The sequence below is a fragment of the Oryzias melastigma genome, linkage group LG3 (genome assembly GCF_002922805.2).
Source record: "Oryzias melastigma strain HK-1 linkage group LG3, ASM292280v2, whole genome shotgun sequence".
Classification (NCBI taxonomy): Eukaryota; Metazoa; Chordata; class Actinopteri; order Beloniformes; family Adrianichthyidae; genus Oryzias; species Oryzias melastigma.
Genome location: NC_050514.1, coordinates 15744759 through 15766574, shown reverse-complemented (window position 1 = coordinate 15766574; position 21816 = coordinate 15744759). Strand labels below are relative to the sequence as shown.

Below are 21816 nucleotides of genomic sequence, written 5' to 3'. Positions count from 1 at the left end.
AAAGTTCAGCTTTAAACCTTTTTCTGTGAAGCATTGTGTTTGGAGCCAAATGAGGTGGAAAAAAAAACAATTGTTCAGATATCATGTCTTGTTATTTTTTTGAAATTGCTCAAAAAAAAGGGAACACCACAAAAACACATTCTATACTTGAACGGATAAAATATAATTTTTGAATCCTTTATTTTTTAATATAGTTACATATGACAGGCTGATCTAACTTAGATGTAATGTGTAAGTTAAAATGAGGCTCATTATTTCTTCTTGCTGTCTATTCCATTTGGACAAAACATGTGAAATTGTCATTCAGTACTGCTTCCTAATTGGATAATTTAATTGCACTGAAGTCTGATAGACTTTGGGTAGCAATGAGTTGTTGAGGTGTTCCCTTTATTTTTTTGAGCTGTGTATTATGTGGTTTTGTTTTGTATGGCCTGAAGGATCTGATGACAGTGGGACGCATAGAGAAGCTGTTCATGAGCCAGAGACAGTGGGCTCAGGGAGGAGTGGGGATCCTCTGTTCCGACCAGAACGACATGAAGGCCATTTTTGACAAGCAGCAGTTTGTCCTGCAGTTATTCCTGGGCTTCCTCAAAATGAATCCTTCTTCATGTAAGCTTCACGTAACTCTCACACCATGTGGTATCCTCCTGCTAAGGTCACTTTAAGAAAAACATTTGAGAAAAAAATAAAAAAATTGTTGTTTGTTAGTGAATTCTCTGATCATTTAATAGAAATTTACAACCATTTTGCAGGAAATGCAACATGCAGGTTGTTCTCATAAATCCATCAAAACATTTTAAACTCAAATTGTATTAGTTTGTGGTTTTGGGTTACTTTATTGTAGCACAATATTGACCAATTTTTTCATAACCATCATAAACTGTATGCTGATTAAAAAGTATAGGCATTACTTTGTCCCACCGCATGTGTTCATTTTCTGTGCATTCCTCCTCTGACAGCAACACCCATTGTTCCCACCTGTGAGATGCTGCACACAACAGCGCCCTCTGTCTGGACGTCCAGCAGTCTGAGCAGCATGTCATCATCTGCCTTCTCCAACTGTCTGGAGCTGATGGGCAAAGACTCATATTTAGCATTCTTCCAACGCGGCGAGGTGCTCAAGAGGGTGAAAAAGGTCAGAGGAATCTGTAAAAGCCATGCAATCCACACGGTAATGTCGATCCGATTAGGTTCTAATGTTGTCTTTTTTTTTCTCCTGCATCACCCTAAAATGGATGAAGATGTATGGCCCAGTGTCATCATTATCCCCGTCTGTGGTTGCTCAGTTGGGTGTAATAGCGACAGAGCTGACGCCAGAAGAACTTAATGTTCTCCAGCTGACAGAGAGAAGAAGCATCGCTGCCATGGGAGCTGTCAAATCTTGGTCCAGCAAACAGGTAGCGTCTTTGTTCATAGTTGTTAAATTTTGATGATCGTTTCTTAGCCCTTTTCAGATGGGTAATCAATCCCAGTGACACTTTATACATCAGTTCCAAAGAGGCTTTGAGTCTCACTTTAATTTGAACTTGGAATTCTTCTTTACTTAAAAACTGAATAAAAATAAAGCAACATTCAATTACTTCAGTATGCTGTAGAAAACAGTAAAATGCTGTAAAGCTTTTTTGTTCTTTATTTACAACTTGAAAAACATTTTTTTCATTTTATGAAAAGTTCCTTAAAAATGCACACATATATGCTTAGATCTACATTGGAGTTGCTAAAACATCACATTTAATCCATGTTAAAAGGATAAAATAATATAAAAAAACAGTTAAGATTTTTTCTTAATGCTAAATAACTGATGAAAAAAATTCAAAAATATCACTGAAAACAATAAAAATATATTAATCTGCTTATTTAATTTCCTAAACGACCAATTTATGTAGATGTCCTTTTAGGTATTAAATAATGAAAAATGCTAAAATAAAAAAAGCTAAAATTGACAGTCTAAAGTGCCAGAATTAACCCTAAAATATCCAAAACAAATCTTGTAATTGTTTTTATGAATCTTTTAAAATTATATCTAAATGGCCAAGAAAAGTTGATTTTTTTTTTTTAATTCACGTTTAAAAAATTAAAAAGTACTACAATAATGAATTGGAGTAGGTGTACTATATCTGTCCTGAATGTTAAAAATAAAAAAGTTGATAGATGCCTAAACAGAACATTTGGTTTATTTCGAGGACTATACGACTACATTTAGAAACATTTCAAAGGTGAAATAAACTCGTGTTTTAGGGAAAAAAAAAGTTTATCTTGGAAGTAAGACATCACTTTTGTCTAGTAGCAAAACTTCCAAAATACTGGTGTTTTGTTAAGTTGCCCATTATTCTAACATTGTTTACATTCCTGTTAGTATCTGATCTTTCCTCTCTTGTCTTCCCAGCTTGCTGCTCTGTTCTCCGCCGTGTTAAACTCCACCAAGCAGAGTCCGAACCAGCTAGACTCCAGCACTCTGGTGGCAGTGGGACACATAATATGTGGGGCTAAAACCACAGAGATCAAGCTACTCAATAATGTAGAGTTCAGGTGAGCAGTCCAACTCAAGACGTGGCAAAAGAATCCTCTCGTCTTGAACTTGTACTCAACACGTATGCATTTGTCCAATTTGTCCACTACGCAGCAAAGCAGTCCTCTGCCTGGGTCGGCTGAGTCTGTCCTGCTCGGAGGAGCAGCTGCAGGCTCTTGTTGAGCTGCTCTCCCACAGCCTTGCTTTTGGTCCCATGAGTTCATGGGGAACGGATGTGTTCATGGAGATTGGAGTCCTGGCAGGTACTATATGAACCCAAAGATTCAAACTGGTTACTCTGTTGAATTCTATTGTTTGTATATGCACACAGGCATCAATGACAATAACTTCCATGACATCCATTACATTTTTAACGGTCTATTTCACAGCTGGTCTCCCTGATATTGCTATGTCAGCTTTAGTTCAACAGCAAATTGAAGGAATCACCCCCATGGCCATCTCAATGATTTCACCTCAAAAGTTTGCTGTAAGTTGTCATTACTCTATAGAAGTTGAATATATTTTTAAAGATGGGATTTAAAAAAAATACAGTCTAATTGCATGAAGGTTTCTAATTTTGGATTATTTTCTGAAGGTGGCGCTTAACCAGAAGCAGATCAGCATGTTTTCCTATGAGCAGGCGGCTGCAGTGACTCAGCAGCAGATCTCTGTTCTGTCAGATGTGCAGAGGACAGCTCTTGATATGGTGCTGACTCCTTGGGTGAACAGGCCTGTAGACTTCAGAGGTAAACAGAAAAAATGTTGAGCTACGGTCTCTGGATAATTGGACTTGTTTATGCAGTATCCAGATTACAAACTTAATTTGAACATTTTAATTAAATTACCCCTTTGTATATGTTTTAAATAAAAGAAATTATATAAAATGTGCACCAAAAGACGCTTGTTTTTTGTTGTTGTTTATTTTATAAGTTTTGGCATCACTCAAAGGATTTCTAAAGATACTTTTCAGCATGATTTTTTTTATTATTTAAATTTCTAAAGTTCATTCGCAGTTTTTAAAATAAACGCTTATAAACCAAAAATAAGAGTCAGTTCATAGGAAAGAATGGAGGACAAATCAGACACAATTCTCTAAGACACTTTTTTTTTTTAGAAATTTGATCTTTCATAAAACTAGTGGGAATCCACTCAGCAAAAACAGGCACATGATGAGAGGCTAAAATGTATTTTCAATCTGAAATTTGGGGGAGAAAACATTTGATGCTTAATAACACTGGAGAGAAGGGCTGTTTTGCATTTTATTATTATTATTTTGACACTAAAACACCACGGCAAATAAAACATAAAATATTTTAAGCTACTTTAACATAAAGTTAAATTGTCATTTTTTTATATTGAGCTGTCAACAGGAAGCTGTTATTTCAAAATGCCTGATCACATAGCATTTTGTAATTACAGTTGAAAAATTAAATTTCATTTAAAAATGTATAATTGATTTATGTTTTTAAAATGTTAAATAAATAAAGTAAAATTCAATAGAATTTTTAAAAATCTATTTGCTAATTGTAAAACTCCTTTTCAAATTGCAAATTGAATTGTAAATTGATAATAAATATTCCTGGATGAAATAAAACGGTCATATAAAATGCATTAACACTTGCCTTTTTAAATGACCTTTCAAGAATTGTGCTTTGGTTTGCTAAAAACAATCTTTTTTTGAAATGACGCATGAGTAAGGTGCTATTTTGCATGGCTCGTTTGTTATATTAATAGGATTGTTTGTTTTTTTTCTGTTTCTCACAGGGAGGTCAATGGGCTTGGTGCTGAGCGTCAACCCTTCATGTCTCATATTTGGACTACTGATGCAACTAGTTGTCCTGTTCTGCTCAAACACATAAGCTGACTCTGCTAAGCTGCTTCAGGACTGATACAAAGCATAACAAGAAAATATTAAGCTAATGAGTAAGATGCATTTTTCTGTGCTGGAGAAAGAGGAAACCCATTTTGAGTTCTGTATGTTGTGTTACCTGAGATTTTACTCAAAGTTGTTGCAACAAAATCCTTTACCATAACCATAACATAACTAGAGAATTTTGAAATGTCATAAAGCTTTGGGGAATTTAAACCACATAGAAAACTTACATGAAATAAAAGTTAACATTACGTTTTCTAAAAACATGTATATTGTACAAAACAAAGCTGTAAATGTATTACAAATCTAAAAATGTATCGAAAAATTGTACAGTATTTGTCTTTGTTATTGCAATTTGTCAGGTTTATTTGTTCTTCTTCTTTTCCTTTTGGCTTTTCCCTTCAGGGGTTGCCACAGCGAATCAGTTTCCTTCATCTAAGCCTGTCTTCAGCATCCTCCACTCTAACACCAGCCACCTTCACGTCTTCATTCACTGCATCCATAAACCTCCTCTTTGGTCTTCCTCTAGACCTCTTGCCTGGCAGCTTTAAACTAGTCTGTTTCTTACAAATGATTGTGCATTGTGTTTTGAGTTTTGTATTGTTGTGTTTTCTTTCTTTTCATTAACTTTGAGCTAAATCGTTCAATTAAACCACTTGGGCTCTGAATGACTGGTACTTTGTTAAAAGGAACATCAATCGCACACAGAAAAAAAATATTTCACATTTTAGTTTTCCACATTAGCTGTTTTTTGTTCAGATATATTCTCTCACTGATGAACACATTTCTGGACTTTGGAGGCCTAAAAAACAGATTCCAGCCGTCATTAGGGTTGAGGCCTCAAGCACAACAGCAATCCATCTTTAAATTCATCCGTCTTTTTAAAATCTGCTCCAAGTCAAGTTTTTGTGATGGGACAATTATCAATTCAAACTAGGACTTCTGCTTGAAAAAAAGGCAAACATGCTGCATTTAGTCTCCAGCTATGATGTTTTTCTAATGAGAAAAGCGTTCTCGGTGGTAATTTATGAGTATGCAGTTTTTAGCTGAAATCAAAAAGTCTGTGTCGTTTTTTTAAAGACATATTTTCTGCAGAGCAACGAGATCTCATTAGAAATTTACCTTTGAGTTGTGGGCTGGACTGTTGGAGAGGAAGTTAGACTCAGCCAATTTCCCATCAGTTCTTTGTTAACACTACCTTCTGCTAGCTTATAGTGTCTCACAAGCTCAAGCTAACATTAGTGTAGCAATATCAGAGCTATGCAGTCCTACAGTTTTGAGCCAAATGGGAGTTCAGGTGAGAAAAGTGGAAACTAAATAAAGAAATACTCAGAAATGCAGTTTTAATCTTAAAGGATTTTATGTAAGATCTTCATAATGTTAAAACCACAACAAGAACAATTGGCAATGGAGTCGGCCTTTATTTCAATTTTCATGCTGTAGTTATTCAAATATTCTTTAAAATAAATCTTTGCTGCCTTAATTTTTTTTCTCTCCCTTAGTCTTAAAACCTTGAAGCAACATGAGCCTTGATACTTGAGGTTCAATGATAATGATAATAATAATGACAGTAATTATAATAATAATAATAATAATAATGCAATTTAATCAAATCTTTAATGCCAGAGAATCTAGCATAAAATGTCGGTCCACCTAAAAAGAAAAATGGGCAAAAAGATTAAAAAAATAATTACTAATAATTATGCAGTGTTTTGATCATTAATTGCTTTCTAATTGGTTTAATATTCCAAGTTGTGCCATAATTTTTAAGGTTTTGAACATTAATTGGGGGGGTTGGACATATTTTCTTGTTATTGTGATAATATTCTAAAAATAATATCAGTATATTATTTCTTTTAATTCTCATTCGCCTGAAATAGCTCTGGTACGTCACATAAACTTGCGGTGACGTCGGGAGCAGCCACTGAGCATGCGCAGCGGCAGCGGCGTTCACGTTTCTCCGAGCCTGTCAAACACAGCCAACATGGCGGACTGGGGTGAGAAACTAAGTTGGGAATGGAATGTATTTAAACACAATAGTGTTGCTGTAATCTTCTTTTAAAAATTGAACACTCTATCAGCCTTTAACTGTGTGTTTTGCTGTGAGTTGTCTTCCTAAATTGAGCGTTTTTCTCTTTGTAGACGCCGAAAACTTCGAGCCAGACGAGCCGATTAAAAAGGCGGCAGTTATGGACAAATGGGAAGGCGAAGACGAGGAGGAAGATGTTAAGGTATGTCACGATGTCCTAGACTTTACGTGAATGGTTTATTTCGGGTATATTTGTAGTTTGAAGTTCGTGGACCGCTCGTTCATAAATGCAAGGACAACGTTGGGTTGAAAGATCAGCAGGTCGCTTTTGATGCCACGCTTCCTCCGTGTCTGTCAAGCCCAACCTTAGAGCCTGGGTTAGCTGTATGCTAGCTGGTGGCTAACTCGCGTGCTTCCACAGACAGCTCGATGTTAGGCTAACCTCAGCCTTCTGACCGAGATCCCCCGACGTAAAGTGACAACTAAACGTTATTGTTTTGGCAAACTATTAATAATCTTTAAACTAATTTAGTTAGCTTTGTTTGTAGTTTAGACTTTTAACCACGGAGTTAAATTTTAAGACTTTTGGTAGAGCTACATGCTAACCCTTTAGCTTGTTTTGGACTCACAGCTGTAATGCTGTATTATGTCGGGCACGACGATGCTTATTTTGTAAAAATATCGATTTTTGAAAAGTCCACAGGCTTTTATTTTATTACCAAAAGTAACTGTATCAAAATAGCTGAATAATGCCAGGAGTCCCGGTCTGCTGACGTTAGCTCGGTGACCAACTTTAGCCTCAGTCAGATGAAATCATTATATCGCCTGATGATTCACCTCGGCCAAAGCGAGGCCTAGAATTTTCCCACTTTACGAAGGCTGAGCAGGAGTTGTGAACTGTGGCTCAGCTGACACTGCAGCTCAGGTGGCTTTTATGAAAAATATTGTCGTTTCGTTCTAAATGGCTCACCCCTGGAAAGTGCTGGTGAAGGCCTCCCTGAGTTAAAGGGCATTTTAGTGGCATATGGTGTCAAAACTAGGGAGTGAAATTACTCTTTTTGTTGTTATACAAGCTAAGGTTCATATGTAATCAAGTGTATGGTGTCATACACCTGTTAATTGACAAGAATCCTCATTTGTGAATAAAACGGCTCTATTTCAGTCATTTCAAAAGTTTAAGCTAATTCATGAGAGATGAATGTTTTTGTTTTAAGTTCACATCCACTAATAAATGAAAAGTAACTTTGTTTTTTTAAGACAAATAATTATTAATATTTAACACGAGTACTATGTACTGTTGCTACTTTTTAAATTTTGATCTATGATCTTATTTTTTTCTTGAATTGTTCTTTGTAATTTCATTTGAGATAAAACATGTTGTAAAAGTTTGAGTTGGACTTTACAAAGTGGGTGATGTAATTCAGGGATAAGGATTGGCAACATGTTACAAAAGACTAATTGTTTTATGTTGTAATAAAAAAAGTACATTAAACAAAAGGGCTGCCGCAAGCGATTATTTTAATAGCCGACTATTCACCAATTATTTCTTCCGATTAGTGAACTATTAGGGTCATGGACACAGTGGATGTAAAACACACTGACTCAAATATTTAAAAAGGGCATTTTTTTGGTGCTGAACACTCAATTTTGTTCTACTTTACTACAGTCTGACTCCATATAATATAAAGTAACGACTAATTGTCTATTTACTCTTTGACTATTTTAATAGTCAATTATTCGACTAATGGTGGCAGCCCTATTAAACAACCTCGATTATAAAAGCGTACCATGTCCATCACAAAAGGAGCACTCGACTGAAGTCTGTATGTTCATTTGCTGGATGGAACAAAAAAGAAATGTAGTAAAATAAAGCCAAAAAAAGTAGTATTAATAATTAAGAAATAATTAAAAGTAACAATTCTTATTATTAATTTTTTTTACTGAAAATAATTTACATTTTTTGTTAGGATAACTGGGATGATGAAGATGATGGCGGCGGCGATGATGATGAGAAGAAAAAGGACGAAGCGAAGAAACCAGGTATTACAGTCATTGCACTGTTTAAGGAAAAAAAATGTGTATAAGTGTTGAAATGTTTAAAATTGTGTTTACAGAGACGAAAGTTTCTGATAAGAAAAGGTTAAGCGAAAAGATCAAAGAGAAGGAAAATCGGTTAAAGAAGAAACAGCAGGAGTTGAAAGAGCAAGTATGTTGCTATGGCCCTAACTGTTTTTATATGAATCTGTAAAATATCATTTCCTTCTAATGTTATAATTGCTTGCTTCAGGAACAAGAGGAACTAACTCCTGAAGAACAACTTGCAGAAAAGTTAAGAGTGAAGAAACTACAGGAGGAGGCTGACTTGGAGTTGGCAAAAGATGCTTTTGGTAAGAGTTGTCCTATATGGTTTTCTTTCCAGGAATTAAAGCAAAAAATAATATATATATCTGTCTCTCGACTTTGCAATAAAGTTTGCATATTTTTTTGTCGTTCTTTGACGACATCTAAAAACCTTTCATTACTTTCTCTCACCTCAGGTGTTGGCAGTGCCACCGGCATTGATGCCATGTGTCCATCCTCCAAAGAAGAATTCACAGAATTTGAAAAAGTGCTGAAAGAAAAGATATCCCAGTTTGAAAAATCCGTGCATTATTCAAGTTTCTTGGAATCATTGTTTCGGGAACTTTGTATTTCATGTAAGAAAGACCTTTCTTTTTTATTTATTTATCCACAATGTAATTTTTCATTTTGATTTTAAATCCAAGCTGGCCTATCATGCACATCTTTCTTCTTTTTCATGCAGTGGAAGTAGATGACTTGAAGAAAGTCAGTAATTCCCTGTCGGTTCTACTTAGTGAAAAACAGAAACAAGAAAAAGTAAGTGACTTGAGTTTTTCTGCAAATGACTTTATTTGGACAAAAGAGGGCGCTGTTGACACATGACATTGTGTTTAGGAGTTTGTCTTCTGAATTTTTCTGTCTTTGCTTTTACAGCAAAACAAAGGAAAGAAGAAGAAGAAAGGTGTTGTAGCCGGGGGTGGATTGAAAGCACAGTTGAGAGACGACCTTGACTATGCAGAGTTTGATGGTGGTTACGCCCAAGACTATGAGGACTTCATGTGACGATGGCTCCGTCACTGCTGTCTTCTCTCTCTCCAATCTTCAGAACTACAGCTGTACCTTCTCATGCTGTCCAGTGCCATCCTGGAAAATCTGAACTGTGTGTTGCCCCCTTCATTTTTGCTTCAGTGACCAGAGGGACGATAGCAGGGAGCATCCAGTCTCGCCCCACTTCACGTTCTTACTTACGGAATTGCCTTTTGTCTCATTCAGCCGCGATTCACACACAAAACACGGAGTCTGCTGTGTGACCCAGCTTCAGAAGAAAATATATGGAAAGTGCTGTTTGAATTTTGCAGGGCTCTTTTCTTATAAAACATTGCTCTTGTCTAAAGAAAAAGAAAATACGCAGATACAGTATCGCAATTGAGAGTAGTGACATAGAAACAAGATTCTATGCAAATCTTTAACCAGAATGTCAGTACATACCACAGGCACCCTCGCCTGTGGATGGGTTTTTACAAGAAAGTATATAGTCTATAACTTTGGTTGCCAAAAGTGGAGCAATTAAGTACATTATTCATCCTTGTTTCTGGAAATGTTGCATTGTGGGACATTTGAGACAGGCGCAACTTGTAAGTAGTAGTTTTAAAGAGCAAATAAGGTCGACTGTAAGATAAAAAGGGATAGATTATAACAATGTGACTTTAAGACTGCACAGCCATTCTCTTGATACATCTCTGGAATAAAGAAATGCTAAGTATTTTTCATGCATGTCAAATGCAATTTACTAATTTGATTTCTACTAATGCAGAAGAGGTATAGATCAGGCAAGTGGATGAACTTGTTCATGGTCTGTTAGTTGTTGCTTCTGTGGGCTTGTATCAAGTGAGATGAGGGGTGGGGCTTCTGGGCTTCACGTTCCCCCCAAAGACTGCATATGGGGTACAGTTAGTTTAAAGGGGCATATTTCTCCTTTTCTTTTCTAGCAGTTGACCAGTTTCAAATGTTACATAGAGAATTGGATACATGCAATGTAAAAGATGAAAGTATCTGTTTTTTAAGCATCTAATTTAATAAATTACTGGTCGAAAGTTAAGTTGTTTTTTTGGTGATTAATTTTAGTAGTATGGACCTTCATGAGTCCTAACTGCAATGATTTATGGAATTTAGCACACGGAATTGTTAAAATGGTTTTTATGGTATTAGGGTTGGCCTTATTGTTTATGTACCCAAACAACCATAGTCAATTTCATTATATAACTTGAAAAGTAAGATAATGCTTTTATGTCAACAGAACAATGAGGTTTCAGTGAAATACACTGCTGGGTAAAAAGAGGCAGATTTGATGACATGGACTTCTAGTGACACTGGACCATTTTGAAACCCGCCAGTGATTGTTTTCTGACAAGACCAAAATCAGGTTTTTAGTTTAAAAAAGTATTAAATTTTCTTAGCCTCTAATGCAGTAATTTTCAGCTTGGTGTGGAGGCACCCTCTGGGATACTCAAACATTCATTACAAGGGTACATAGTACTAATGAGAAAAAGTCAAAACGAAGAACGAGTTTAAGTGAAAGCTACATTTGTACTGGTTCATGGTGTTACCAAATCAAAAGACTCATTGGCCTGCAAGACCTTAAAAACAAAGTAACAGTTGATTAAAAACAGTATTAAATTTAATTTGAGCTTAGAAGACCGTAGACTGCCTTTTATTTGCAGAGAAGATACTTTAGGTTATACAACTATACTGTGTTTTCATTCAATAGTTTTCTTGTTTTTGGTTCAAGTACTATAATCATTCAATACTGATGATAATACCGTAGTTAGTATTGATTACAATCTATACTGACAAGCCAAAAAAGATTGGGAACCACTGCTCTGGTGAGCTGCAACATCTCCTATTGATGTTGACCTGACCTGTCTAAAGTCCGGCCCAGGGGCCAAATGTGGCCCTTGTTCAAATTTCTACTGGCCCGCAGGCTCCTGTCGTAAAATTAATATGAAGTCGCCCCCAGCACTTTCTAAGGAGAGGATATTTTGATTGTGATTAGCTAAAGTACGTTATGAGCCATTGTAAAGCTGTGGCAACAACCTGTAGCTACTTGACCTTCAGTGCTTTGAGGACCAAAAGAAAGGGAGATATTTCTTGATGTGATTAAAACTACACTGTTTTCTGAATAAGTTAGCTGTTTTTGCCAATTTCCTGTTCACATTATTTGTATGTAGAAGTTCACAGTAAGCATTTAATAGTGAATATTGTGTAGCGTTTCATATAAACCCAGATTTAATGCTGACGAAAGTTTTTTTTCCAGAGACCTTTTCCAGTATTTTTATATCTGAAATTTACAGTAATTCTGATAAAAATGCATTTACCAGAATTTTGATCTATGTGCAGAAATAAAAAGTATCCCATTGGAAATAAAAAGTTAATCGAATAGTTCATTACATGTTATAGGGATTCAAAGGGTTCTAAGAATACCGGCTGATTGGTTGGCCCTTTAACTGGTGACATGGACTTCTAGTTAATTGGTTGGCACCTCACTGGTCCCCTTTGCAAAAAGTTTGGACACCCCTGATGTAGACAAATGCATTAACATTTGTATGGAAAAAGGATAACCAAAAAGTAAAAGTTTAAGGCAAATTATTTTAAACTTTGAACAAATCATTCTTGACAATGTGTTCAATTTGATCAAAAGTCAAATTTTATTTAATGGTATGCATATTACTCTGGTTACACGTGAGCCCTGAAAAAGAGGGTTATGCATATTAAAAAGTATATTATCCAAGTTCTTACTCCAATGTGGACTCCCATTAAAGCTTAGAGCCTGCACTATAAGCACATGTCCATAACATAACTTTTACTTGAATATATTTTTGGTAAACGGGGTAAAGCAAAAACTATTGATGTCCTAATACTTTCATTCCTTCTTGATGGGGTGCAGGTTTTTAGCTGATATGAAGCTTTGAACTTGGTCTAATTTAGCTTGTGCCTTGCGCAAGCTTTCTCACAGGATTTCTGGCACTACGTTTGGGGTTGCTGCGGGAACTGTTGGCCCTATGCCGACGCCTGGTTTTCCTGGTGTCTCCTCTCACAGCTGCACCTATCTGACCCCGAGAACCTTGTAAAGCTTGGAAGACACTCTGGCGTGTTACCTCCCGGTCTCCACAAGTGAAAGTTAGTGCTACACCCTCATTGGTCTTCATGACCCGTGACGTGCCATCAGAAGTTCCATCGAAGCAACGTCCTAGTGCTATCTCTTTGGCTGTTCTGGGATCCTGATCAGTCACAGTATAGATTCCATAGTTATGGCCCAAAGGATCAAGAGGTCCCAGCATGGTGAACTCATTGGTGTCATTGTTGACAGCTAAAGGCAGGTGATTAACAAGGTACTCCTGGAGCATTGTGTTCACGCTGTCTCTCCTACAGCTTCCTTGTGGGATCACCTTCACCAAGGTGCGATCCACACGGTCTTGATCAAACAGCATGCCACTGCATTTGAACTCCAGGCACACAGCAGAAACATTTGCCAAATCCATGTCTCGGATGCTGCGAGTGTCTCTTAGGCCGTACAGCTGGCCTACAGTCTTTGGATGGGTGCCACCCATGTTTCGAGATCTTACGTTGATTTCATGTGGGCTGTTGATCTTGATCTTGATGTAGCAGGCACGATATTCCATGGGCTTAGGCCACCAGCTAAGGTAATCCTCTGTCCAGCTCATTGGGTCATCTTCATTGAACGGCACTGTGTTGTAATCATAGCGGTCTCCTTCCACCCTTGAGAAGCGGAAATGTCCTGCACTGAATGGGGCCTCCTCACATTCTTTTAAATTCTCAAAAGTGTATACAGGCCCATTGGCTTCCTCTGCTGTGTTAGGACTTGGTTTTGCCACATTGATACTGAATGCAGTCTTCTTCACTCTGGGGTCCTCATGGTCAGTGCGTCTGTAGTTCAGTTTGCCCAGGTATGGTTGAGGGACTCCAATGAGGCTTGGGTTAAATTTAGGGGCAGATTGAACAGCTTCAAGTTCCTCCCCTCCTAGGTTGGCCATTACAAAAGCAGTGTAGGCATCAGGTTTTTGTTCATCACAGAAGGCAGGAAGACAGGCACCATTTGACCCAGTAATGACACTGTCAAACCGACCCCAGGCACGTGGGTTGGAGGAATATCCAGCCGTTGGCTCCATATTAATGAGACTCACTGTGACTCCCTCCACTTGTTCACTGGGCATGAAGCGTTCACTGCGAAAGGCCCTGACTTTTACATAACACCTTCGATTCTCAGGAACATCCAAGTTGAATAACCTTCTTTCTCTGATCTCCATGTTTCCAATCAGAAATGTCCTCTCTTCTCTTTTACCTCTCCTTTTCCTTTCTATTGTTAGACTGCCCTCCTCTTCCCATAAACCTGTGTCAGGATTAAGAGACCACAGTTTCATGGTGTCCAGGTGTTCTGACATTTTCACTTGGGCAGAATCCAGAAACACCTTGACTTCACCGGCATTCAGGATCTCATTGTTTTCCTCGGCTCTAAAATCGATTGAAAACATTCCGTAAGTTCTCAGTGGGAGTGTATCACCTTCATTTCCTATAAAGTTTAGATCACTTTGAGCAGCGGCAGCTGTGGAAACATCTCTGGGGTCTAGAAATGTCACACTTGCACTAACATTACCAGTGAAGACTTCACCATTTTCTTTATAGAAGGAATGAGGAGGAATCTGGATTTGAACCATGGCCTCCTGGTCTTTTACTTCCCCGAGCTCAAGAGTGTTAGTTTCTAAGGGATTAATAGTGACAGGTGTTTTTTTCCTCAAAAGTTTGACCTCCTGGTAGACAGCCCCTCCTTTAGTGTTAAATGGTAACACCTTTGTTGTGTTGATAAATTTTTGCATGTTGTCCACAAAAGTTAGCACCAGTCTGTCTGTGTCTGGAGGGACCTGGATGGAGAAGGTGCCTTTGTAGCCTGTCCTGCTGACTCTGACTCCATTCATGAAGATATGACCAAATCTCATTGGCTCACCGTTGTCTGCTGCGATGGCCCTGCCATGCACAATGGCCTTGGTGTCCACACATTTCTTACAGCCACACTCAGTAACCACCATGGTTGGTAGTTGGTACCCTTGGCATGTCAGCTGTCTCTCCTCCATCTTTGCCACTCCACAGCAATAAGCTAGTTTGTCCTTGCAACTTATGCTATTGTCTAATTGTCCAGTGCATTGACTAGAGGGACACTTGCCAACATCATAGTAGAAAGAGTCTGTGCTGTTTTGGTGGCAGTCATGTGGTAGGCGGATGAGGTGAGATTCAGGCTTGGGGTTGCACAAGTGCTCATCTTTACCTGTGTTGGAGATGTGCATATTCAAAGACAGATCTGATTTAAAAGTGATATAAAATACAACGTTACACCAACATACCAATTACTTTAAGAGTTGCTGACTTGGACTTGATGGTCCCTGATGCCCCACTTGCTTTGCAGTAGTATTCTCCTGCCTGTTGGGGACGCAGATCTCTCAAGACTAGCGTTCCCTCAGTCTGCATCTCCATGACTGTGTTGTTATGAAACCTGGTGGTTGACAAAAAAAAATATATGACAATAAAGTGTATAAAATGAAATGTAACTTTTTCAAGTACAAAATAGAAAAAGTGTTTGTGAGATAAAATCTCACCACTGGTACTTGTCTGGTCCTGGATTTCCACCAACTTTACAACAAAAAGCAACACTTTGCCCCTCTCTCCTGGCTTTGCTTTCGGGGTTGCTCAAGACATGCAACTTCTCTAAAAACAGCAACAACAAATAAAACGTCATATGAACTTTTCCCCAAATCAGAAATAAATCAAATAGCATTATTTTTATAGATTCATATGTAATCTACCGGCTCTTTTCAGCTGAACGGCCAAAACTGAGGTGCGTTCGGAGCTACTGGGAACCACAATGTTGAGGCTTGCATGGCCCTTGACGCTGACCGTGAGGGTTGTGTTTCCATCAGGGCAGATACCAGGGATGCGAAAGTGGCCATTGTGGTCTGTTAGAGTAAGCAGTTTGTTGGCCCGCAGGATAGCAGCTCCTGTAGCAATGAGACCGCCAGCGCTGCGGACAGAACCCAGGAGGATGTGCTCTTCACACATGCACGCATCACAGTCTGCATTTACTCTCCCCATCACACAGCGCAGGGAGCAATCTAAAGAGAAAGAAATGTATTTGCCACATGGGTTAAAGTTGTTATGTTCTCTAAAATATCTGATGTCACAAGTAATTAAAGAAATGCTTGCAAACCTGCATGTATGCATTCAGGCCCATTACATGGCTTTTCTTCTGTTTTAGGCCCACTGCATGTTACCAGTGGAGAGTGGCAGCTTCTATAACGGCGCTGCAAAGCCACTTGACCACAAAGGGCAGTGCAGGGGCTCCAGCTTGACCACGGACCCCATGTTCCTTCCATTGTTTCACTGCTATCTGATAGGAAATAAGAACCTAAGCAGTTTTCAAAGTGCTGCTTCAAACAAGAAACAAATAATTAAATTTTAGTTCAAACCTTTGGGACAGAGGAAGCGAACTGCGTAGTTGGAGCAGTTGCGACCAGGACCTTGCTCTGCATTGAGGCACCAGAAACCAACTGAAGGGTCTGCATGAACTATCTCCCCAGTTTCCCGAGCTGGGATCCATTCTGTAGTTCTGGCCTCTACAGATCGTGGTGTCTCACACACTCTGGAGCGGTAGTAGAAGCGGATGGCATCCAGCTGCTCGTAGTCTCCACGGCCGCCCGGGTGATCAACATTGAACCATGTTGTCCACTTGTAGTTATCTGGTCATGCACATTTCACAAAAATGGCTCAAGGAGCATCTTATGTATTTATTTCATCTACTGTAACAAGGGGATATTACAATGTGCATTGTTGAGATGAATTTGAATTTGGTACCATTAGAGTGGTAGACAGCGGACTCTTTGTTGTCTCTTCTCCATGATCCTGAAATAGACACTTGTGTCAATTTGTCTCAATAACATGTCTATAGACAAGTATGGTCACATCTGTATATCATACTTGAAATGATTGCTTAAAATATTTACTGACTGGCGGAGTAATGTTGCTCATTATGGTTAAAGAGTAATTAAAATTACATTTTTTAGGTTTCCATTTCCGAATAATCCTGTTAGCTACTGATGTGTGTAGCAGTCTTCCAAAAAGACAGATGGATCTCTTATATAGTTCTCACATGTGAGCCAAGAGCAGACAGTGACTAGTTTATAGGATGTAGACATATGTCTTCTACATCAGTACTTCCAGAAGCCATTCTACACACTTTCCGTTCAGCATGTCTTCTTGATGTCCCATATACTCAATCATTCAGTGTTGAGGGCATCACTTACTCCATGCTGGACCAGGTATTGTCCCGCTTTTCTCTTTTAGGAAAAAATGTCAGTTTAAAAATTTGGAAAAACGTCTTAGTTCCTTCCTTTCACTGCTTTGACATTTCTGAGTCACATAAATCAACACAAGTAAATTTCTTGGAAAACATGGATCAACTGAAAACACCACACAGGGAAAAATGGGAACATATTCTAAACTGGAGGCACGTATTTGAAAAAACTTTTTTTTTTTTCAAATTATTGTTTATTTTTGATGGAGAGAACAAACATATGTCTTCAATGAAAATAACTTAATGAAGAATTTATAAGATGATTGCTGGAATTGTATTTTTTTTTCACCTTGGAGTAGTTTAATAAACAACGCCATAATGGATAAATGTTAATAGATGTGATGATTTCAAATTAATTTCTTGTATTAACTCTTGTGCTATATTATGGGGTCCAGGTGACCCGATTTTTAATGTAAACATGGCTAGGATAGCACAACCGTTACACAAGCCTGAAAATGACTTTTTTTTTCTCGCAATGATTGGCTTTATGATCACCCACGTGATCAAAAACTGACTGATCTCTTGTATTTTTTTCTATTATTTTTTTCCCCACACTGCTTTACTTCTGACCTCACAGATTAAATATTTTGTAAACATACTCTACAGGTTTTTTTGCCTCCCAAGAAAAAAAATTTTATTTAGTTTTTAGTCTTATTTCTTCTCAATTTAATAATGCTTTTTGTTGAATCGGCTTTCTTCAGATGGATGAATTTGACATGAACATAAACTGGATGTTTGCCAAGTATGACTAAAGGATAGCTAAGATAGATAGATTGATCTAAAGAAATTATTTTACAAGCTGCTTTTGTAGTATCTTTACTTTTGAATTTGTTAATTTTTCTCTTCTTTGGAGCCAGAAAACGATCTTTCCTCAGCCGAGTGCCTTAATGATTTCCTTTATATAAACTGAGAAATTTAGGAAATGAGGTTTCTTTGAGTGTTGGTCAAAGTAACAAAATACAAAATCTGTTTTCTTCTCTTGAAGACTGATGGATAGGAGCAAAGAAAAACAAGCTGTGCTGATAGAATGAGTTTGTTGGGGATTTTTTTTCCAAACATAATGTGTGAGTGTGTCCCACCTTGAGCAGTCAGAACAACAGCTGCTGTGATTGCCAGAAATACAACAGTCCTGTGTGGCATTCTTCCTCTTTTCAGCCACATCTGACACTTTCACCACACACGAGTTTTCCTTCTGAAACTCTACAAAGCACAATCCACACATCTTAGAAACTTTGTGTTCAGGCATAATAATGCAACAGCTTTTTGCACACCACCATAAAAAAACAAAAACGTAGAACTTGTAGCGAAGGATAATAATAAAAGTGTTCAGAGGAATGTGTGGAAGTTCATGTTCCCTGCGTTTGGTCTTTGAGGTTTTAGGGTGAAAAAATGTGGCGGGACAGAACCGTACTCTCAGGTTACACATCTGTGTTCGCCATCAGCATTCGTCAGGGGAACGCTCAAACATTTCTGCATTCAGTGTCGAGACGCAGTTCGAACAAACCCCAACACCCTCGGATGGACTGATGGACAGCATTTGGTGACGCAAAGGAAGTAAAACACTCATAGAAGCAAGATTTCCAATTATTGTTGATGCTAAATTATAAAAATTAAGTAGGTGCTGATGCTACAACTGAATAGGTCTGATCTTAAGGAAAAAATACTATTCATTGTACCAAAGTAATCCAAATAAGTATCTATGTAGTTCTTGTTGTATTAAATAATATTGATTATGACTGAAAATTAAGTCTAAAATTGTAAGTGAGACATTAAAAAAAAACAGCCTATAATTTAAACAAGAATAAAACAGGTAAGTGCTTATTATTCCATTTATATCTATAGATTTAAAGAGAATCGGGTGTCAATAAAAGCATTTTCAGCAAACAGGTTTCAGTAAATGATGAACCAAAGTAATTCACTTACCTCCTCTTTGCAGTAAACCTTCCCGAGCTTCTGGTTTGATATCTTGTACTGGAAAGCCGCTTCTAACCTTTTCCTAATATTTCTGTCTCACATTTGTCTCCACCTCCTCCGCTTCCCACTTCCACTCATGCTCCCTCCTTCACCGTCTCCTCTGCATCTCTCTGCCTCCCCCTGACTGTCTTTTTATCGTGCCATTATCTCTATCATTTATCACAGTCCCCTGAAGAGTCTTGACACCAAATGGTTATCTCATGGAAGTGGGGCAGTTTAGGGGGGGTTTAATGGCAAACTGGATATTTGCTCTGTTTTACTCTCAGCCAGCAGGTTTCTGCAGCATAGATCCCAATTAAAGGAAAAACTGATAAACAATTTGAAATATTGTTGTTGTTTCCTTATAGAGATACATTTCAGATGAGGATTTTAGTGAAAATAAGCTGATTTTTTTGTAGTAGATGAACTTTGTGCATCAAGTTCACCAAAATACAACAATAAAACTTAACAGCTGAAAGCATTTTGTTTTGTAGTTGTTATAATTAACATCTGCAGCAAAACAAGAAACATTTGCTTGGATTTACAAGTTTAAGAGTGCAGATTTAAATAGCTTAAACTGCTAAAATTATGCTTTACAGGTTCAAGACATTTTAAGCGTAGTAAAAAGCGTGTTTGTTTTTATTTTCACCAGGTTTAATTACATATTCAATGTTGTAACACATAATTACTGTTAAAGTCGGCTTCTGCCAAAGGCTCCTCCCTTCTATAGTAGGATAAGGGGGCTGTGCTTTTTCTCAGCTTCCCTTGATTCAGATTGCAAGCTAAAAATTCAGAAGCTTTTTGTTTCACTGTATTTGATTTTAATTTTTCCTCTCAACGGTCAATGATATATCACATGACTATACTGACAGTGTAAGGAAGGAAATCATTTATATCACTTAAGGAAGTTAAATATATGGAATGTACCAACTGTATTCAATATTTTCCAGAAAAATACACTGAGTTCAGTAGGTTTTTCTTTTAACTGCATCCTCATGTATTTGCAGTATCAGCAAAAAAAAATCTCTCATTTTCAGCTATAGCCTGTTTGAAGTTTACATAAATGTTTGATTTTTATTGACTGCACAATGATTTGCTGTTGCAGCTTTACTGATCAGATCGGAGCACACAGGTGCTCCTAGGGGCGCTTTGTGGAAAACAGCTGGCTTTCCAGCTTCATACAGCATCACGGAAGCATTCTCTGTGAACGAAACCAGATGAAAACTCTGCTGAAAGAGGAAAAAAAAAAACTGTTTTCAGGATGTGACCCTGAAATAGTTGAAGCCAGCTTGGCCTGAGCTAACACAGTTATGGTGAAGCCAATCTGGTGGCTTAAGGAAGTGTTTTATGTGATCCCAAAGTAAAAGTTATTTAATAAAATGTGGTGACATGCAGTTTTAATGCATTATTGGTGTCATTATTATCTAGCTGGTAATCTCTATCTATAGGCTACCGCTTCAGTGCCAGGAAGTTGTTCACAACTTCCTTTAAGTCAGTTAAACCTAGAAGCAAAATTAGAGAGATTTACGTTTAAATATCAACTGCAGAAGAAGTTCATTCTTGTGACATGATGCAGAGACTTCCTGAAGCATCCCCATGATTCAACAAAGTGGAGAGAAAGATGAACATAAGGAGAAACAGTGTCAAATTCCAGTTTGTACAGTTACAAGATGGTAGGAAAGAAAACTGGTCACTGATGCTAAAATTTAGAGATCACACATGCTTATAGACGATGAGCACGTCAAACTATTCAGGTTGTATGCTTCATCTCTGGAACCTCGTCATTTTAAAGGGTTATTATGCAAAAGGCATTAGGAAAAATGATTATTGTTCTAACCTGTTCTGTCCAGCAGCTGAGCAAACAGATCAGAGCTGAAGGTCTCTTGTGTTGGACAGATGGAACTGTTACAGTAAGGGGTTGTAAATCTTCTGACACACAAGGAGTATCTTTGTATAAACCCCTTCTGTATTTGAGGGTAAACTTTATTTATATTAATTACATTTGTATGCATTTCTTATTGAACCAGATGGAAAAAAAGAGGAGAGTGGGATGTTAGAAATGAGGGACAAGGGTACAAAAGAAAGGGGTTAAAGTAGTTGGAGGGGGTAGAATCAACAGCAAGAGGGGAACCCCCCCTGTTACCCCATACCAAAGACAAGGTTGAGGGAAAAAAAAACAATTACCCAACTAAACAATTTAATCAAAGGTTCATTACTAAAAATTCCAAACAATGCAGTAAATGCATTGATGTTTTGTCCCTTCTTTGAATCAAACTTCATCCATCTCCTCACAATTGTGTCCAACGTGCTAAAATAATTGAAATACTCACTAATGAATACAGTGTAATAGAAATATGTATACATTTCTGTTCCTGAAGAGAAGTAAAGGAAGTAGAATTGGTCTCTGTGTGACTGTGGGGCCCTGATGACAGAAGCAGAGGCTCCTCTGCATTTTTGCGCTGGTACAGTCATTAAACAGGCTAACAGCACCCCGATGGTTGACTCTGCTTCACCCTCTTCTCCTTGCTGTCCTGTCTTCTGTGGAGGAACACTTCACCATCTGTTACACAAGTCTATAGTGTTTAACCTGCAGACACACAATCTAACACACTCCACCGATCTGTAGTACTTTCACTCATACGTTCTTTCAATGGTTCTTGATATTGAAATACATGAAAAACTCAAATACAAATATTGTAGCTGTGTTTGGGTGCTTTTTTGGGGCATAAATGGTCAAGGCATTGGAATGTTTTAGAGTCATTCTGTAGCAACTATATAACTTAATTGTAATAGGTCGCCACTTAATTGTAATAGGTCGCCACTGAAATGAGGAGTTAATCTTTTTTAAATGGTTTGATTCATCAACATTTGCTTTATGAATCACAAACTAATAGATGACTTTCTTTTCAAAAAAATATTTTTTTCGAGTACAACAAATAATCTAATTTAAATCTGAACTAAATTTCATCCTCTGA

The 21816-nt window shown here is 37.7% G+C and overlaps 3 protein-coding genes across 4 annotated transcripts in view; 2 read left to right on the top strand and 1 right to left on the bottom strand.

The window, feature by feature from the left end:
* The window catches only part of strc1 (stereocilin 1), a gene marked incomplete in the record, with an annotated part of 12452 nt that extends 7402 nt beyond the window's left edge, over positions 1-5050 (top strand). Inside the window, 8 exon segments of the mRNA XM_036210047.1 lie at positions 438-609; positions 960-1135; positions 1242-1397; positions 2387-2529; positions 2624-2772; positions 2899-2996; positions 3105-3255; positions 4274-5050. Of these exon segments, the coding sequence (XP_036065940.1) occupies positions 438-609; positions 960-1135; positions 1242-1397; positions 2387-2529; positions 2624-2772; positions 2899-2996; positions 3105-3255; positions 4274-4368 (1140 nt within the window).
* Positions 5051-6262: 1212 nt separating this feature from the next.
* eif3jb (eukaryotic translation initiation factor 3, subunit Jb) lies at positions 6263-10570 on the top strand. The gene is made up of 8 exons (XM_024296059.1): positions 6263-6379; positions 6525-6613; positions 8379-8451; positions 8526-8617; positions 8699-8798; positions 8949-9107; positions 9215-9288; positions 9406-10570. The coding sequence occupies exons 1-8, from the start codon at positions 6313-6315 to the stop codon at positions 9532-9534; spliced, it is 783 nt and encodes a 260-aa protein (XP_024151827.1). The 5' UTR covers positions 6263-6312; the 3' UTR covers positions 9535-10570.
* Positions 10571-12162: 1592 nt separating this feature from the next.
* Positions 12163-19004, bottom strand: LOC112161313 (cartilage intermediate layer protein, nucleotide pyrophosphohydrolase). Of its 2 annotated transcripts, none has more exons than XM_024296412.2 (9): positions 18812-19004; positions 17968-18088; positions 16390-16437; positions 16005-16274; positions 15746-15925; positions 15345-15650; positions 15138-15246; positions 14886-15034; positions 12163-14809 (listed from the first exon to the last, which is right to left on the bottom strand). In XM_024296412.2, exons 2-9 carry the CDS (start codon positions 18047-18049, stop codon positions 12453-12455), a joined length of 3501 nt encoding a protein of 1166 aa, XP_024152180.1. In that variant the 5' UTR covers positions 18050-18088; positions 18812-19004; the 3' UTR covers positions 12163-12452. The 2 variants fall into 2 exon arrangements, with proteins under 2 accessions (XP_024152180.1, XP_036065926.1); XM_036210033.1 differs by having other exon boundaries at positions 15746-15921.
* Positions 19005-21816: the final 2812 nt, after the last annotated feature.

Bases quoted from the DNA above. Each gene is read 5' to 3' on its own strand.
- eif3jb (XM_024296059.1), top strand. From the start codon at position 6,313: ATGCGCAGCGGCAGCGGCGTTCACGTTTCTCCGAGCCTGTCAAACACA. The intron at 8,799-8,948 runs GTAAGAGTTGTC...CTCTCACCTCAG, and splicing joins GTTGGCAAAAGATGCTTTTG to GTGTTGGCAGTGCCACCGGC. The intron at 9,289-9,405 runs GTAAGTGACTTG...TTGCTTTTACAG, and splicing joins AAAAACAGAAACAAGAAAAA to CAAAACAAAGGAAAGAAGAA.
- LOC112161313 (XM_024296412.2), bottom strand. From the start codon at position 18,049: ATGTGGCTGAAAAGAGGAAGAATGCCACACAGGACTGTTGTATTTCTG. The intron at 15,035-15,137 runs GTGAGATTTTAT...GTCAACCACCAG, and splicing joins GGACCAGACAAGTACCAGTG to GTTTCATAACAACACAGTCA. The intron at 14,810-14,885 runs GTATGTTGGTGT...TCTCCAACACAG, and splicing joins AGCAACTCTTAAAGTAATTG to GTAAAGATGAGCACTTGTGC.